General features: G+C 30.4%; 1 protein-coding gene across 1 annotated transcript; it reads left to right on the forward strand.

Moving 5' to 3' along the window:
- The first annotated feature begins 1,106 nt into the window (after positions 1–1,106).
- Positions 1,107–20,240, forward strand: LOC146538131 (aldehyde dehydrogenase 1A1-like). Its single transcript, XM_085186688.1, has 11 exons — positions 1,107–1,217; positions 3,694–3,798; positions 4,300–4,567; positions 4,893–5,009; positions 5,462–5,646; positions 8,317–8,419; positions 10,321–10,505; positions 11,170–11,334; positions 18,378–18,535; positions 19,662–19,736; positions 20,122–20,240. Exons 1-11 carry the CDS (start codon positions 1,191–1,193, stop codon positions 20,189–20,191), a joined length of 1,458 nt encoding a protein of 485 aa, XP_085042814.1. The 5' UTR covers positions 1,107–1,190; the 3' UTR covers positions 20,192–20,240.

Consider the following 20,240-nt stretch of genomic DNA (forward strand, 5'->3'; position numbering starts at 1 on the left):
ATACTGGAGGAAGGTCACGTAAAAAGCATGAGGACTCCCCGCATGTATGAAGAAGTTGATGACAGTAGACGACCGTAATGTTTGGCACTCCGTTCTCTCTGACTACCCCGCTAAGGATAAAGCATGAAGCTAAGTTTATCGAAATTACGAAAATACAACCTTTTTTAAATTATTTTTTCTTTAAAATCTAATCTCCAAGTATATATTATTTATTAGAGCAGGAACGTAATTCCGTGTACTTATTAAACATATAATTCACAAGTTTAAGCGGGCGAAGCCGCCAGCCGGTCGCTAGTAAATTAATAATTATATAGTTCAAGCAGGCGATGTCGCGGGCGACTGGCTGGTTTTAGAGATTTACTTTCTTACATTATTGTAAACAATTACTCATTCCGAGTAATAATCATTATGTTTGATAAAAATACTTTTAAAGTTGGATTAAATAGAAATTATTTGATAAATAAAAAGGCATGATGAATAAGCAATAAATTAAAGAAGTTGTATAAATTATAGATTTCAATAAGAAATTACTTTAAAAAATTAGTTTAAAGTTTAAATTAACAATAAGTGTAAATACATAATATGTTTCTTATTGTAATCACTGTCTGTACCTACATGAAAGATATTTCATAATTTTTATAGGAGGCTAGAAAAAAAACCCATAACAATGTTCGTTAACATTTTTGTATGTTTGTCTGTACATTTATGGCCCCTAATCTCAAAAACGGCCAAACCGATATAACTATAATTTTACTATTATATTAAACTTCTGTTGGTTTTATTTAAATTGGTATATAAATAAAAAAATATTTACATGAATGTAACTTATTATGAGCGACTAAATTGGTATAAAATAATTGTTTTAACGAATTTACTGAAACTTTAAATTTCAATATATACTTATACATATTGTCTTCAAAACAATAATATTATTAAAAGACAAACCATAAGCACAGTAAATAAATAATTATACAATTTAAGCGGGCGAAGCCTCGAATGGATCGCTAGTTTATGATATAAATGCCCAATAATAATTATACAGATAAAAAATATTCATAGTGTATATATGTATTGTGTGCGCTCGAAAAATAAGATTAGGCTAACATTTAATTTACTCCCAGATATAAATTAGTCAGCCGTTTGCTGATTTATACATCATTGCTAGTGTAGTTGCCAGTACAACAGCAACGATGGCTCCGGAAGTTAAATATACAAAGGTAAGTTATTTTAAATTTTGTTTTATATTTTTATTTGACATTATATTTTTATCATTCATTTATAATATATTTTTGTACCTCGTTTATGTTTTTATTTAAAACTATCTCAAATTTACGAACTGTTAAAGTTATTAAAATTATACTTCGCATTATTTTGTCTTATACATAATTATTTCGAAAAAAATATAATATTAAAAAGTAAGATTTATCAATAGGGACCTAGTATTAAAACACTAAGTTATACATTAAGATACTTTCGTTCCTCACATTTCGCCAAATTCTCGTGGCAACGGGTGGCGGAATTCATCGTTTCGATGAATTCGTGAATAAGAAATATTTTAATAAAAAGTATTTGCATAATTTCAGTTTAGCTTATTAAATATTTGCAATAATTGCATCAGATATTTCGCTTATTTTTGTGGTATGTTAACAATTTTCCCATGACGTTATTACATGCGTGTTGCGTGTGAATGATCCTGTTTTATTCTAAAAGGAAAAATATTTGTTTTCCTCCAATGTGTTAGAATAAATAGTAATTCTTATGCAATATAAACTAAATTAAATGATGTAAATATATAGAAAATAGATATTTCAGCAGAATTAACTTCGAATAGTTCTAAAATCGCGCACTTTGTATTTCTTATACCATTCTTAGAATCAGATAATCTACGAGTATATATATAAAATCGAAAGGTCACTCACTCATCACGAAATCTCAGAAACTACATGTGCTAGGAATCTCAAATTTTGCATAGGATTTATTTATAGGACGTAGGTGCTCGTCGTCGTTGCTAAGACGGGAATTTGCAATATTCGACTTCTGAGGGGTTGTTTTTGGGGTTGAAAGTTTGTATGAAACGTCGTTACTACAAATCTTGCATCGACGTCACTTATAGGACGACGGTACTCATGGAGACAGAAATTAATAATAACATAGTTCACGCAGGCGAAGCCGCGGGCGGGCCGCTAGTATTATATATAGATAATATAATAAACTGGGCTTCATTTTTTATATAATGACAAAAACTTACTTAAAATTATACTTTATTTTAACTTTGTTCTCGTTCTTTTTGTAAAAATATTACAATGGTACTACCATGTAAAAAAACGGTTTTAGATATTTTGTTAGCTTGTAAACTATGGCTTCAAATTAAATGTTATTAAATTAATATAAGTGTATCTTTTATAAATAAATATTAAGCTCTCGGCTTACATGTCAATTATTATTACAATTAGCAAAAAAATAGTAATGATGAAATAATTAATAAAATAATTAAGAAAGATTATTTTCAGTTGAGTTCAGTTCTTAATTTATGAGGTTTCGAGCGTGCCTTCAATTATTTTAGCAATAGTATTTGCTTGTCATTATGACAATACTAATATTGTTTTTCTTTTATTATGCAATGATCGGTAAATTATCATGTGCAAATACTATCAATTATTACGATAAAAAATATATGATAAAACAACAGCTGTTGGTTTTAAGACTTTGAAATTTGAACTTTGAGCTCCAATAGGTTCTGCCTATCTTTTAGTATCGATTTAAAATATTTTTAAAAATAATTAAATCAGTTTCACGTCGTATCCCGCACACATCAGGGTAAGCAGAGGGAACCTAGTGTTAAGACACTCTGTTCCCCATTTTCCGCTAAATTTTTGGAGGTATTGCTTGTGTAGTGGTGGAACTCAACGTCGGGCTTTTGCCTTGGCGCCAGGGCGAAGAAATGATAATAATAATTTAATCACATTGCAGTAAGAGCTTTGTGCCCCTGCGCCACAACGGCCTCAAATAATAGTTGTATGTAATAGTATTTTAATAGTTGTATTTAAATAATTATCTTATATATAGAACTTACTTATAATATACCTGTACGATAACGTGATTTTAATGAGACGCTTGTATTTTTAAGGAGTCGCTGTTTTTGCCTGTTTCTTTAGCAGCAAATACATAATTATGTATGACATAGAAATAAAATAAACTTGTTGATATTTGTAAAAAAATTGCAAAATCATTTCCTTATGTCATCATTAGTTAATTCTATTGGAAACACGAGTGAACGAGTGTATGACAGTATGAGTCATACATCATGAAAAGTTTAGTACAATTCTTGTTTATTAGCAAATATTTTAGCATTAGCATTCAAAATGTTTATTTTTTAAAAAGTACTCAAAATGATTTAGTCCGGGAATATTATAAGCTTAAATTTTATTACTGTTTAATTTTAAAGAAGCAATGTTCTATTTTGAATTTATAACTTTTATATGCTTATTGTAAAGACTATACTTACAAATTTTTTTTAATTAAGAAGATAACTTCAAATTTTTTTTTAAATGAACATAAATTTTTTAAGCCCTTTGTTAACTAATATTATGAAAATCAGAGTTAGCCTTTTTCTTTTTTTTTGTACGAAAATAGTATATTAAATAATATACCTAAATTATATATACACGTCGTAATTATAATATTTTTTTACAGATTTTCATCAACAATGAATGGGTGGACTCAGTTAGTGGAAGAACTTTTGAAACTTTCAATCCCCACGATGGTTCCGTCATAGCAAATGTTGCTGAAGGAAATAAGGCAAGTAACTTAGTAACGAACGATAAATTGTCAGGCTTAAAAAGTTCTTACTTGACGAAAATATTAAGCATAAATATCTTCATCAGCCTCAAAATTGAGGTCAGGAACACAAAGTGTGATTGTAAACGTGACAGGCTGTAGGTTTGATTTCCACAAGAGGTAATTAAATTTTAAATATTTTCAATTTCTTCGCTCTAGAATTCGCAATGCCTCTAGAATTCGGAGAAAAATGGGGAATGGAGTGTCACTAGGTTAACTCGGCCTTCCTTGTTTGTGCGCCTTATATGGTTTTCTATTCTATTTATTCTGTCTCCAACAGGCTTGTTTGTTTTTTTGCAAATTTATAAATTTTTATCTTTCACGATTTATACGATTTTTTTATTTAAGAGTTTGGAAGAATTTTCACTTTCAAGATTTTAATATATTTTAGCTGTAATTACATGTATCCTTTATACATTTTTGTCAATTTAAGATCGATTCATATAAATTTAAATTAAACAGGCTGATGTAGATATTGCAGTGAAAGCAGCTAAGCGGGCATTCCATCGTAATTCAGAATGGCGTTTGTTAGACGCGCAGGCGAGAGGAAAATTACTTTACAGATTCGCGGAGCTAGTTCAAAGAGATTTAAATTATCTCGTACAACTAGAGACTTATAATAATGGCATGATATCAAGTAACTGTAAAGGATTTGTCGAAGGTGGCGTAGATTTTATAAAGTATAACGCGGGATTGGCTGACAAAATTGTTGGTACGACGATACCTCTAGGTAAGTCGGATATCATTATTATTTATTATTAAACTGTTGTTTAAATAGATATAATGAATAATTTTGTTTGTTTTTTGTTAGCTTCACGCTTTATCCCTAGCGGGATAATCAGAGAGCTACGGTCTCTACATACCTCTTTCGCCTCGTCTACTATTGTATTATGTTACTAGCATAATTAATATTATTTTTTAAAAAAGAACAGTATTTAATAGTAATAAACAAAATGCCTAATTAAATAAAACTAATATTTGTATTGTTCATGCAAAATTTCAATATATGTATTAAGAATTTTTTATATTTATAAAACTTCTATGTATATATATAGGTAACGATGCGTTCAGCTACACCGTTAAACAACCAGTTGGTGTTTGCGCTTTAATCCTGCCTTGGAACGTGCCCATCTTGATGTTCATCAGTAAAGTGACAGCCGCACTGGCCGCTGGTGAGTTAATAGATTGTGTTTGACATTTCTTTAAATGGCATTAATATAGCGGGTAGGTGCGCTTCCATGAGGATCAATTTACTTCTCGGATTAGGGGAGACAGAGGCAACCTTGACCCTAGCCTACCCCTAGTAGTAAAAACCAGCGGCACAAACGCCATTAGCTCTTGTTGCCTTATTAACCCGAAGAAGGTGCCCCTCGCGACGTGGTCAATGCATGTCTTCTAAATTAATATAGTACTGTTGACGAATTATGGTCGTCCTGTGGTTAGGTTGTTCAATCTTTTGCGTATTGTTCACCCGGGATGAAAATAATAAAAGTAAGAAAAATTCTGAAATTAAATCTGCGCAGCAATCTACAATAAACTTAAGGGGGTTACGACTGTACTAGATATTCTTCTTTGTTTTTCCCGTGATAAATAAAGTTCTTAATTATGGCGTATTATTAACCAGGTTGTACAGTAGTAGTGAAACCAGCGGAACAAACCCCCCTAACTGCGTTAGCTCTGGCTGCTCTGCTAGCTGAAGCGGGAACACCTCCAGGCGTAATCAATGTGGTCCCCGGCTTTGGAGAAACGGGAGCAGCTTTGACCCATCACTCGCTAGTCTCTAAGATATCGTTTACTGGATCTGTAGAGGTAAGTGGAAGATTTTTGTTAATTTTGATTTTGTTTGGTCCCAATAAAGTTATAAATGTGAAAGTTTGTGAGTGCTTTGACGTTAGGACACTATAGCTTTTTAGTGGTTAAAATCCATTTCCATTCCAGGTCCAGATCCAAAAATTGTTTTAGAAATTAATAATAATAAAAAGATATACGAATATCTTCACAAGTATCAAAATATATAATGTTCTTACACATTTAACTTTACCTCAGGTTTATTAGGAGCGTAGATTTTCTGTGTTTGATTACTTTCCAACTAAAGTTATATTACCTTGGTCTCGCGAGAAAGTTCCCGATTGACCTATTCGATCACGATTGCTTTTATACAGTTGTATTCGAAATATAAATATTAATGAAGTAATTACACAATTAATATTCTTCTATTTCACATAGGTCTTTATTTTAGAAAATATATTATTTTTGGCTACCCACTCTTAGAACTCAAAGCCTGACATAAAATTCCGTCATTCAACCCGCAATATCTCAAATTCCAGTAGAAAAAACAGAATGGTTTAACATTAGATCTCTTTGACAAACTTGCTATGTCGGATATATCGTAAAGCTGAAATTAAAACAAAAAGTAGTTAGTACATAGCTAATATAACAAGTTTGAGACAAAGCTTTTTACGAGTGGGTCGCCTTGTAGAAGATTACCAAATAGCGTCTGTACTGAAAGTAGAATATTTTCATATTTCAAAAGATTGTCGGATTTCTAAAAATCAAATCTCAAATTTTGCATATGAATTATTTATAGGACGTAGGTGCTCGCTAAAACGGGAATTTGCAATATTCGACTTCTAAGGGGGTCGAAAGTTTGTATGAAACTTCGTTACTACAAATGCTAGGAGTCTCAAATTTTGCATAGACGTCACTAGGACGTAGCCGTGGAGACAGAAATTAATAATGACAGTTCACGCGAGTAAAACCGCGAGCGGGCAGCTAGTTTACCATATAATGTTAGAAAAACAGATGCCGACGGGTTTATAATCTTGCTTTCTTTACAAATATTAAATTGAGTTTATTTATTATTATTATACATTTTATTATCTATGTTATATAGTATTAAAGAAGTTATCTAATATTATCATAAAAATTTTGTACATAGATATCAATCGATCAAGCTAATACCACAGATGTAAAATACAGATTTAGATTTTATTTATATTTCAAGATAAGTAATCATTTTGTATATTTAAGTTTTGTTTTTTTTAATATACCTAATAAATAAAATGAATATTACTCTTGTATATTCTAAATATGAGAAAATGTATAACCCTGAAGCAGACGTCAAAAAACTTGATGCTGTCCAGTTACCAGTTTTTATTGTTATCATCACTTAAATAATGTGAATAAACTTAAACTTATTTTTAGTTATTTATTTTACAGACAGTACTTACATATTTAATTTATATATTTTTTGTACTGTTGTAGTATAATGGCTGCACACACGTTTTTAATTTATATTATTTTAATTTGAACAAAAAAATATAGAATTACATATATAATCGATGTTGAGTTTCGCTTTGAAATTTGAAATAAGTGAAGTTGAAAAAAGTGAAAGTACGGAATGGAGTGTCTTGACACTAGTTTCTCTCTGCCTACTTTGCTATATATGCGGGATAAAGTGTGACGCTGAAACAAAATTATTGCATAGTGTAATTGCAAGTCAATGACGTAGTTTCCGTCGATATCTTTATCAATATTTTTCATATCATTTCATACTATAATTATAAATGTGAAGTTAAGTTTTTTACGCCTTCACGCCAAAACTACTCAACCGATTATCATAAAACTTTGTACATATATTCATAGAGGTATTAATAAAGACAAAGGTTACTTTTTATTAAATATATATTTAAAAATTATTATAGGGGTATATTATAAAAATAAGTTTAAGCGGGCGAAGCCGCGAGTCTCTAGTATTACATACTTTTCGTAATCCTATTGCATAGTCCATCATTACGTCCACAACATGGCCACAAAGTGCCAGGCAACGCCTATAGCTCCACAGTTCGTCATTTCTACATCTTCATCAATCTATGTCCACCTCAGAAGGTTGATTGAAGGTGTGCTTCAATTTATTATAAAGCATTATTTGCTATTTTCGTTCCTTAACTAATAATACCGTTGCCTACGCTTCGTAGTAATAGTGAAAGAAATTATAACGCAATAAAATCATTAATGTCAAATCAGAACAAACATTTATAAAAATAATTATAAAAAGAAATAAATAAATAAATAAGAAAATAACGAACTCCATATATTCTGTACATTAATATATGTAGGTACAGTTGTTCTCGAATATTTATGTAATCCAGACCTAATTGGATTACATATATTCGAAAACAACTGTATATTAAATTAATCCACTTAGGCTGCAAGAATGGCTTGAGAATGACATGCCCCCATACATCGTTTTAATATATCAATAAATAATTATATTTTCTTAGTAGGGTGGAAAGAGAGTTCCCTAATGTCATGACATTACTTTCTCATTTTCAGCCTGAACTTGAGAAACAACAGGTTTAAGTGGCGAAACTTAAAGCTATGATAACGAGTAATTCTAATGAAAATAAGTAATTCTAAGTTCTTAAAATCTGCGAATTGACATGTTTCATCTTTAATTATACATTAAATTTCCTTTAGGTAGGCAAATTAATTCAACAGGCGGCTGGAGTTAACAATTTGAAACGAGTGTCTCTGGAACTTGGTGGAAAAAGTCCTCTTATCATTATGAACGATGCTGACTGTGAGTATACTACTATATATATTATTACTATACTACTATATAGTGAAATAGCGGATCTCAATGTGCTGTCGCTTTTTGTGTTCTTAGAGTGAGTGAGTGAAATTATTTGCCTAAGTTTAAATGGGATCCAGAACCATTACAGCAACATATTGTGCCTCTCTTGAGGATTTGACGGTCTCCGATCCAAAATAGGTATTAAGAAAATGTGCAAAATAGTTCTTTCGAATTATATAAGAAAAATCGAAAAATATTATGACTCTACATAAGATCTTTTATATTTTATAAATCAATAAGGTCATTTCGTTATAATAGAATATGTGAAAAAAAATCAGCATTTCTTTTGTACTTGTGAAGGTTGAAGTTAGAGTTCAACCTAATTTGTCTTACATAATATGTTACATTCAATCAACGTGAGTGAGGTACAGAAAGATCTTGTTAAATCTTTGAAGCAATTTAGAAACTTGATGAAACTATTATAGTTTCACTAGTTTCTTTTATTTATAAAAATCTATTGTCTATATAAAATTGTAAATATAAAAATATTATAGAAATCTTGTAATATTTTCGATTGTGTTTTTTTTTGTATCAAATTTTACTTCCTATATTTAAAAATACAGATATTAATATCAATAATGTTTATATGATAAAACTACTTTAATAAGATAAAATAAACAATTGTTTATTGAAACTAGCTTTGACATTAATTCCCTCTAACATTGAATGCCTTTATATAATAGTTATAATATCAAAGGAAATTTGCACTGAGAAGGCACTTTCTTAGTAGTTGTAAGGCTTAATCGATTTGACCTTAGTAGCAGTCTACTTTATAAACACCATTTTGTAATTAGTAGTTATATATAACAAAAACGTTTAAATACTTACTATTTAGTTACAGAAGAAGTTATTTATTCAGAGTGTTGAGCTTTTGGTGTATTATATAATATTAAAATATTTTTTTACAAATTTATTTAACTAAATTTTCATGGTTTAATTTTTTTCATGATTTAAGAATACTGTTTTTAGCTTATAGTTAAGACGGCCCGTTTCTTATTAAAACTTTTTACGAATCTAAGAGGCTATACGTTAGATGGCGGAACTTAGCGCCGCGCTTTGCGTCGAATCAGAGCAAGGAAATGAAAATATTCAATATTTCATTTCATTTCATTTCATTTGGAAATCAAACCCGCAACCTATCGTGTTTACAGTGACACGCATGCGCCACAATGGTCTATTATGCATTATTATATATTTTTTACTATTGTATTATAATCATCGTGTAAATGGTTATAGACTGAGGTCGCTGTAAATACTGTTTAATTTGTGATCACAACTTATTCCGTAGATATCGTAATACTATTATTACTCTAGTTCTAACTAGCGATCGTAATACTAGAACTATTAGGGGGGTGAACCGGACCTCAATTTTGACTAGCTGCGCTCGCAAAATCTCGGTAGAGTTCACATGTTGAGCGAAGCGAGAAATGAATTATATGATTTGTGTTACCTTAAAACATCTACGTGGCATATCTATATGTTTTCAAATTTTCATCTCAAACTGTCAAACAGTTTGGGAGCCTGTTGGTGACAAAGAGTGTAAAAAGTCTCCAGTAGAGCGCTCCTTTCGCTTGCTTCGCTCAACTGGCAGTGCAAATAAAAAAAAAAAAAACAAAAAATATATTTTATTTAGTTTCATGTAAAATCACTGCATACGCTCGGAAACTTATATTAAGTTTGTCATATTTTACAAGTTGTATTTCCCATTGACATTTATTTGATCCTGAAATTGGTGCGGAACGGTTTTTTTTTATAAGCCTTTTTTTATTTTTATTATTTTGTCTGTCTTTGGCGTAGACAAAATTTGTTAAAAAGCTATGTTATATAACTTACTTTATTAATTTTAGTAAACTTCGCGGTGCCATATGCAGCTTTAGGAGTATTCTGTCATCAAGGACAAATTTGTATAGCGGCATCCCGACTATACGTACAGTCGGGGATTTACGACGAATTCGTGAAAAGAGCTGTTGGATTTGCCAAGTCATTGGCGGTAGGAAATCCTGCTGATGAAAAAACTCAACATGGACCTCAGGTAAGGATGAAATATAGTTATTTTTCCTAATTATGAAAATATTTTTTTTGTAGCTTGTATTGTATAGAATAGCTACTTAAAGCCATGAATAATTGTTGAAATGTTACTTAGAAATAATTAATATTTTGTATCTCACATTGTTTTTATAATAATAATTGTTAAATATGTAACATTCTTATTTCACTTGATAAAGGACTGATCTTTTTATTTTTATCTTTATGTAAATGCGAAAAATATTCAAATAAGGGACGTTCACGAATCTCGTTCTAAACCAAAGAAAGCCGTAATTTATGGACCTTTATTAAGTTGTTATTTAAAGACATCAGTTGTATGTATATTATCAAAAAATGTATTGTTATGTCAATTTTGCAATGAAACATACTTGTTCCTCATAGAAAAAAATAAGTTTCATTAAATTCGCGTCCCGCACACAACAGCAGACAGGCAGACAGGGAATTTAGTGATAAGATACTCCGTTCCCACTTTCTGTCGAATTCTGGAAGCATTGCGTGTTGAGCGGCGGAACTTAACACCGCGCTTCTCCTCGAGCGGGGATCGAATCAGTCGATTTTACAGTCACGCTTTGTGCCTCAGCGCCACGACTGGCTTCAAGTTTACTTTGTTTCCCGAAATCGAAATTATTTTAACAATTTTTTTTTTTTAGATTGACCAAATCATGCTGGACAAAATTCTGGGTTACATAAAGAAAGGTCAAGATGAAGGCGCTAAATTACTAACTGGGGGCAACAGAATCGGGAACAAAGGTTTTTATATTGAACCTACTGTATTCTCAGATGTTACAGATGACATGACAATTGCTAGAGAAGAGGTAAGTAATTGTTTTAAAACTATAAATGTGTAGGTACATATCCCATCAAAAACATAAATGTAAAAAGAAAGCCAAGTTCTGTAATAAAACGTATGCTTTCAGTGATAAAAGAAGTGAGATGTAAATGTATGCCAAGTTCAATGGTCAGTTCTGAAATTTATTTTTAACAATATAAAATATTTTATAACAACTGAAAATGCCCATTCTTCTTACAACTTGGAGACTTTATTTATGTGTAATATCTGACTTGGCTTGTTTTCATATGAATTTACAATAGAATCTGAATAGAATAGAATAGAATTTGAATACATTCATTAATATCGATGTAAATTAATTTGAAAACAAGCCAAGTCAGATATTACACATAAATGAAGTCTCCAAGTTGTAAGAAGAATGGGCATTTTCAGTTGTTATAAAATATTTTATATTGTTAAAAATAAATTTCAGGACTGACCATTGAACTTGGCATACATTTACATCTCACTTCTTTTATCACTGAAAGCATACGTTTTATTACAGAACTTGGCTTTCTTTTTACATTTATGTTTTTGATGGGATATCATTACTTTTTGTACAGAAATTATAAGTAGGAAGGTTCATAATGTTATCAAAATCAAAATATTCTTTATTCAATTTGGCCATTACAAGTACTTTTTCTATAGGAAGCTACTATAGCAAGAAACTCAAGAGTTGCTCTTTTTAAAACATAGTTTAGAGTAAGCGCTTCATAGGACATTTCTCTTCGCCGAATAAACCAAGTAGGACACCATTGTGATAATACACTTCTATCTTAATATTGTACAAATCTACTGCAGCCTTTATTTCGGAAGTAGCTCCGTACGTAGTTAAGCAAAGCATGTCTTCTTTAGAAGAGTAAGGATTCTCGTTTCGAGCGCTAGTGTAGATACTTAAATCATTCCAGTTACGACATACGTACTCTACTATAGTCTCGCGCAATTTATTAGTTTGTTGTATATCAATACGCTCAAACAAAGAATATGCAAAAGCATGGAAGAGACAGCTCCCATCGGGAGGCATTGGAACAATTCGGTGTAAGGTTCTTGTTTCACCCACAAGCAATTCTATTGAACGACTCATTGTTCAACATGTCTTGGAAAAAATATAAACAATAAGTTTATTAAGTGCTGACGGTACCAATCTGAATTGATATGATCCCAAGGTTAACTTCGTTTTCTGCCGTTTTCACAAGTGTTCCTAAAACCAGTAAAATCATGAAACCCAGGCCAAAAAAACCATTAAAATATGAGCGCCTTCGTACAATAAAATGTATCTAATATAATTAGGTATTTACTTTTTTTTTATAGTCAATAATATTATGTTTTATTACTCTTAAGATGATATTTAATTATATATGAATTTAGATTATATTTATCTATGAATCTCGACTATAGTTTTTATTTTGTTGATTAAATGACAGTTGTCAGATTATAAAGTAATTAATGTATGCTGCGTTTAGAAATCTGATAAATTTATTATTATTTTTTTCTAATTTTATTATTTTGTTGGAATAACTCAACACGCAATGCCTCCAGAGTTCGATGGAAAGAGGGGCACTGAGTGTCTTAACACTAGGTTCCCTCTGTCTACCCCGCTATGTGTGGGATACACCGTAAAGCGGATTTATTTATTGGAACGAAGTTCCTTACGGCAGGCTTGGAAGGGATAGGGATTTTGCTGCGTGAACGAACTGAAAAAAATGTGATAGTAAAACCGTAAGAAAAATGCGTGGAATAAAACCGTTAAATGAGACGTGCGCAGGCGCGACAGTCGCATACACAGACGAGTAATGTATAATACCTTTCTCTTTCTCCCTCTTTCTTTTTTTAGTTGATAATTTGAATTACGATGTTTTTTTATTTTAAGTAATTTATTATTTCCTAAAATACTGAATTTTCTAAATACTTTCTTGTACTTAAATAAAAACAAATCAGCAAAATTTAAGAGAAAAATCAAGAAAACCTACATAAAATTGAGCACGACTTTTTTTGCAATTTGTGTCGATTCTACATTAGCCGAAGGACTCGTCGTTCGTCGAACTTCGTTCCTAACTGGTGTCCCACGACACCACATTTTGGTTTTTTTTATTATTTTGTTTAAGTAATTTTTAATTTTCTCTTATTTTCTCTTATTTTTTTATTAACAATTACTTAAATTTTTACTGTTAATAATTACTTTATAATTACTTCTGTTAAGATAGCTGGTAGGCTGACAATGTTTCAAAATAAAAATCAAATCAGCTTCACTCTGTATCCCGCACACAGAAGAGTAGACAGAGAGGACCTAGTGTTAAAACACTCAGTAACTAGTAACCAGTAACCAGTCAGGTTTTACAGTCACACTTTATGCCCCTGTGCCACGACTGACCTTACAGATAGTATATTATTATTAAATTTTATATATATTTCTATCAATATAATTACTTTTTAAAAGCTTTTATTTATATTTATTTTTTAGTGTATTTTTTTCTGTTTTAGGACTCTGTACCTCGAAAGCAATAAAACAGAACCCTTATAGGACTTAGTACTTAAATATTGTAATAATAATTTGTTATTTGTTATCATTGTGCCGATAGTGGTTTCGGTTAACGGTTTAATAGCGAAAAGCCTCGACCAACACCTTAAGAGGCTATCGCTTAGCTGTTGGATCAAGAACCGGATACAGAAGGCAGTATTACTTGAGACGGCACGTATTGTGCGGAGGTTCCTCTCTCTGGAGCCCTAGCCACCGATGGCTTAGACCCTTGTCCCGCCCTCGGAAGAGTGGTTTTTTTATATTTTTAAATGTATCTTTTTTATAATAATTTATATTTAAAAATGTAAAAGTGATTCACTAATTTAATAAAAGTTCTTCAGGTATTTAATATCAAATACGTTAATCGACTATGCAAATGCTCTTAGTATAATAAGTACTAAAATGTTTAAATTATCTATATATATAAAAGGACTTGTCCTCACTGACTGAGATAAGACGCACGCACAGCCGTAACCGCTGATGGTAGAAACGTTAAATTTGGACAAAAGTTTACTTTCGTAATCTGGACATCCACTAAGAAGGGATTTCGAAAAATTTTTACCTTAAAGAGATGAAATAGTGGTTCAAAGTTTTTATGGAAAAAAATTTAAATCGGCACCGATTTTTATAAAATTTGAAATTTAGATTTTTAAAGGTATTTAATTGAACACGTGTTTCATCGTTTTCTAGAATTCTCCCCTCTTATTATTCCCCCCCTAGAGAGAACCTGTAGGGGTGCAAATATTCATAAATATTCATAAAATTTGAAATTCAGACTCTTAAACGTATATAATTAAACATATGTTGTATGGTTTTCTAGAATTCACCCCCTAAGGGTGCAAATAGGGGGTTGAAAGTTTATATAGAAAAATTTTTAAAACGCCACCGATTATTATAAAATTTGAAATTTAGACTTAAAAATATTTCATTGAACACATGTTTTATGGGTTATTAGAATTCACCCTTAAATAGGCAAGCGAAGCTGCGCGCGTCCGCTAGTAATAAATAATAATGAAGGATGTTAATCCATTTATTATATTTTTATATTTTTACGTGAAGCCCTTGAAGTCCACATGATGACAGGCTTTCTCAGGACATAAATTAGAGTCATTTTTAGCTACAAATGGAGACATATCTTATCTTAAAATATACTTGAAAGCATCGTGTTGTTTGAGATGGCTTACGTAAGTAATAGTGAAGTTAGTCTACAAAACAAATAAAATATTTACTAACGTGTGACATAAATAAAAGCAAATATATATAAATAATGCATTGCTCTTATTTTGTTGGCAGGCGCTATGCCTAAAAATCAGTTATCATTAACTTTGATTGCTATGCTTTCATTACAGGTGCTATAAGTAAATGTTCCTAATTGAATCTATTTATTGAAAAATTATAAGAAAATATTTAAAAAAATACTAGTTTCGGATTTTTCCCTTGACATACACCCAATTACTTAACCGGATGCTAAATTTCACCATTCTAGATCATCTGGAACTTGGTTAACATTAAGGTCTATAGGTCAGTCACCCCCCTAAAAATTTACGATTTTTGGACGTCATTATCTAAATAACTGTTTGAGCTGTGTTTATGAAATTTTATGCACGTACACAGGTAGGGGGTCTAAATATTTGAGCCAAATATGACAGCTTTAGGTGGAATAGTTTTTGAGTTACGAATAGGTAAAAAGTGGCTTCAAATGGTTCGTGTAAAATAACACACGGTGCTGCTCGCCAGTTCTGAGACCCAGAAACTTGGCACGCGCTCCGCGCGTTTTAAATAATAAATAAATTGAGCATAAAATGTTAAATTTCCGTTGAACCTTTATGGGGTCAAATGAAACGGAAGACGCTTACATCCATCACAGTCGATGTCAGATGTCGATAAATCTTTGCAGTGTTTCATATACTTACTTGAAACATTATAAAATGTTGTGAACTTCACCTTTGATATATTTTTTATAGTAATATTATTTAAGCTCTTACCTTTAACGATTTCCAAATGAAAGTAACAAGAAAAAAATTATATTATAAATAACTTGGTTTTGATATAACAGATCTTAAGATCTTTCAATTTAATATGAAGCTGCGTGCTTTTACTATTTTTCTCGACTGCTAAGGAAGTGTTATATATAATGATGTAGCGTACCTACTCGTAGAAAGCTTGACTTCTCACATAGAAGCTCTAGATCAAAATGAGGCATACGTTGTAGGAATATTTTATTATTATATATTTTTTGTTGCTCGTAAAATATTTTATAATATTTAAATGTTTAAGTATTTTATAATATTTAATATTATTTTTTTTAATATTCAAGCTATTTAGCGGTTCGTAATATCGAATGTAATAACATTCCAACAAAACCTTTCATTTGATACTTATGACAATGATATTTTAAAAGAATATAAAATCTGCCATTTTATAACGGCAGCCATCTTGGATTTGTATTTCTACCTATATTATTTTACTGTCATTATATTCGAAACTTCAAATCAATCGGTCAACAGGAACTAGACTGGAACAACTAGATTTAACCCACGGCGAAGTCCAGCTAAATAAGACCATCTAAAAAGAGTAAAACTTACTACTACAAATAATTTAAATTTAAGTAATAAAAACATAAATACTAAACAAAAAATTACAAATACATTTAGGTAGGCTAAACCCTTTAATCCCACTTATCTAGATGTTATTCTGATCAAAGTCGAAAGAGAGTATCGGCATTTGAAAACGAAGAATATACTTATATACTAATATGTATTATCGGATATCATATTACTTTCTTTGTCCACGACTTCGTCTTGTGTAGATTTTAAAGTATTTATTATAAGTAAATAAAAATGTATCCACGTTATAAGGCGAGGTAATTTTTTTAGATTCAGTTATACATGTATTAATAATAAAAAAAAGTAAAGTTAAATTTCACCATTTATTAATCAAAGCATTAGAAGAGTAAAGTAACAATCTTTTCTTAACTTTAGATTAGAAATTGTCGTAGAAAAATAACGTTTTGTTATTATGCTTATCAGCTTAGAAAAATTTTTCACCATTTACTTTTTAATTTCGAACACGAAAGAACAATATTATGACTGAAACTTTCTTGTATAATTTATATGATTGTTTTCCCTTCTTCAAGCTCGTTGTTTACAAAACATTTTTATTTTTTATTTTTGTACCGATATTCACATGGACTTTATTTATAGAGACACAAATTTAAAGATAACAATAATTACTTTAATAAGTCTTATCTTATCCTTTTATTTTATTATAGTAGCACAGTATCTTCATACAGATATTATCAATATAAATATTATTAATAGTTATATTATAGAAACTTACACTATCAGGGCTAATCCCCTAGTTTTGACTATAATTTTTCAATTTTTTTTATTTATTACTCTCAAATATCCATAAAAAAATATTTTTACATTGATGAAGGCATTACAAAAAACCAGGAAGGTTTATCTCGAGTACCATAACTCGTCTAAATTATAGATTTAAATAATATTTCTTTAATAGTTGATTTAAGCTCCCCTCAGTCATTTTACTTCGTATTTTAGTGTCTAAGTAAAGAAATGAATAATGTACTTAATGTAGACTGTATAAGTAATTTAACCCTTCATGAGAGAATTTCAAATTTCGCAGAAATCAAATATACATAAAATTATTATATTTTGTATAATATTCTACACTTATTGGAGTCTATCATAACCATACACCGAAATTCGTATATATTAGTAATATTCGCATTTAATACCTGGTGGAGTACAATAATCCTGAATTAAATTTTAATTAGAGTAAGCTTCAGATTAATGATGTAAAATATTCTAATGTCACATACGAGTATAGAGAAAATACGAAATGAAACTAAGCGGATTAAAGTATAGAAACTGTTAAAATAAAACTTTGAATATCATAGTGGAGCTGGCTTTAGAAAAGCTTGATGCTAAAATTTGTGAATTGATTATATAAAAAATGTACATATATTGGCGGATAAAAATATTTTAATATTGGATATTTTCCATGAAATTTTATCAAGATTCAATTTTGTTTAAAATCATTAAATTTTAAGACAAAAATCGAGAATTCAAATTTTGAAAAAAAATCACATCTATTTAAACTAGTGACACCTGTGCCATCCATTTCGTTCTTGTGTATTGAAATTACAAAAAAATATTGATATAAAAGGGTAACGGTTTGGTTTCACAACGGCTTGTTTACTTAGCTTGTAGTTTTTAGCATTTCGAAAAGCTTTTACTATTTTCCCTCTATTTTGTATTTGATAGCGCTATATATTTGTACAATTTAAATTGCCTTAGGCAATTCAAAGCGCGGCGTTGTATTCCGCCACTCAACATACGTAGGAACGGAACGGAAGCGTATTAATAGGAACAGAGTGTTTTAACACTAGGTTCCCAGGTTCCTTTTGTATATTATTTTTGAATACTTTATGTTATTTCTGATAACTGATGTTTTACTTTATATTTTTAACCTATATTTTGTTTTATCAGATATTCGGCCCAGTTCAGAGTATTCTAAAATTTGAAACACTTGAGGAAGTAATAGATCGCGCGAACGATACAAGCTTCGGTCTCGCCGCTGGTATATTCACAAGTTCAGTAGAAAATGCATTGCAGTTCTCGAAGCATGTAGAAGCTGGTACAGTATGGTGGGTATATGTATTTGTTGCAACTTTATTTATTAAAATAATAATTAAACTTTGAGGCCAGTCGTAGCACGGTGCCACTATTATTTCGAGACAAAGCGCGGCGTTGAGTTCCGCCACTGAAAACGCAATGCCTCCTGAATTCAGCGGAATGTGGGAAACGGAGTGTCTTAACACTACGTTGCCCCTGCTGTGTGCGGGATACAGCGTGAAGCTGATTTTTGTGACTAAGCTATTTAAAATACACAAAAGTTAATATGCATATATTACTTACGAGTCGTATCTGTCTATAACAAGAATAAAGTCTGATTTATTTCTTATACATTTCGCAAAGACCCCTCATAAAACTTGCGCCCAGCTTCACTACGATCCCTTTCCGTAACTGGCCCGCTTAAATTACATTATCTACTAGTTTAGTGTCTAAATAAACAAGCTAAGTCGTTCTACATTATAATTTTCCAATATTATCTATTATGTTATATGAAATCCTTTATAACATAAAAAAAAATCCGGCTATTGTATATGTAATTCAGCGTCACGGTGTATCCCGCATACATCACGGTAGGCAGAAGGAACATAGTGTTAAAATACTCCGTTCTCGACTTTCTGCCGAATTATAAGTAAATATTTTTGGTAAATGAGATTCTTATTCAAATACACGTATCATTTATACGTGTATTACGTGTGTTGAACTATTTTATACGTGTGTTGAACTACTTATTTACTTACACTGACAAATATATGCGAATTCTCATAAGATATTTTTTTCCAATATACGAGTATACCATATAGTATTTTTTTTTGGTTGATTTTCTTCGCAAACATTTTTATTAAGCTTCATTAAGCTCCGATATTATATTGCAAAGAATGAATGTTCGAATAAGAAAATAATTCTTCTGATATTTTAAATTCTTATTATTTCCAAGAATGTGGTCTAGAGTAAGATTTTAAAAACATATAGAGTTTTTTATAAATATATTTTAAGCATCATTATATTTATGAATAATAATGCACTTGTGTGCTTTTTCAACCATTTCTTTAGCTTAAGCGCGTATCTTGCATACAGCAGAATAGGCAGAAGGAACCTGGAATCTTGATTAATTCATTAATTTTAATTGTTTAATTTCAGGGTAAACACATATTTAATGTTCAAGCCTCAAATGCCATTTGGAGGATTTAAGGAGTCTGGAATTGGACGGGAGAAGTAAGTTTCGATTACTTTTTTATATTGTAAGATATTTATAAAAAGATTTATATCAAATAGAGTATGTACAATAGTCCTAAAAAATAATTTGTTTCATTATTACGTGATATATAAAACAAATTATATTTTTGTTTGCAAAGGTTTTTGTAACGTTCTTTTTTAAAGGAAATTCTGATTCAGATATTCGAAATTATATTACCATTAGTTACGTATTATCATCTTTTAACTTCGATTCATAAATAATTATACATACGAGTAAATAGAGCTTACGGTCTGTTGAATATTAAATTATTTAATATTAAAATAAAAAGATTTCTATTTATTCACAATATTATTAAAAATGTTTGTGTTAATTTTTAATAACAAAATATTTTATATTTTTCAGTGGACCGAATGGCGTTGAATCGTTTTTAGAGTCAAAAACAGTAACAATGGCTATGAAAAAGATGCTTTAATAGATTATTCTTAAATATGAATAAAAGTTTTCCTGCGATATTAAGTACA

This window comes from Heliconius melpomene, chromosome 6, assembly GCF_056956725.1.
Source record: "Heliconius melpomene rosina isolate 202511_hmr_F chromosome 6, ASM5695672v1, whole genome shotgun sequence".
Classification (NCBI taxonomy): Eukaryota; Metazoa; Arthropoda; class Insecta; order Lepidoptera; family Nymphalidae; genus Heliconius; species Heliconius melpomene.

Excerpts from the sequence above, each read along its gene's own strand:
- LOC146538131 (XM_085186688.1), top strand. The coding sequence starts at position 1,191 with ATGGCTCCGGAAGTTAAATATACAAAG. Across the intron at positions 5,010-5,461 it reads GACAGCCGCACTGGCCGCTG|GTTGTACAGTAGTAGTGAAA; the intron begins GTGAGTTAATAG and ends ATTATTAACCAG. Across the intron at positions 11,335-18,377 it reads TGACAATTGCTAGAGAAGAG|ATATTCGGCCCAGTTCAGAG; the intron begins GTAAGTAATTGT and ends TTGTTTTATCAG.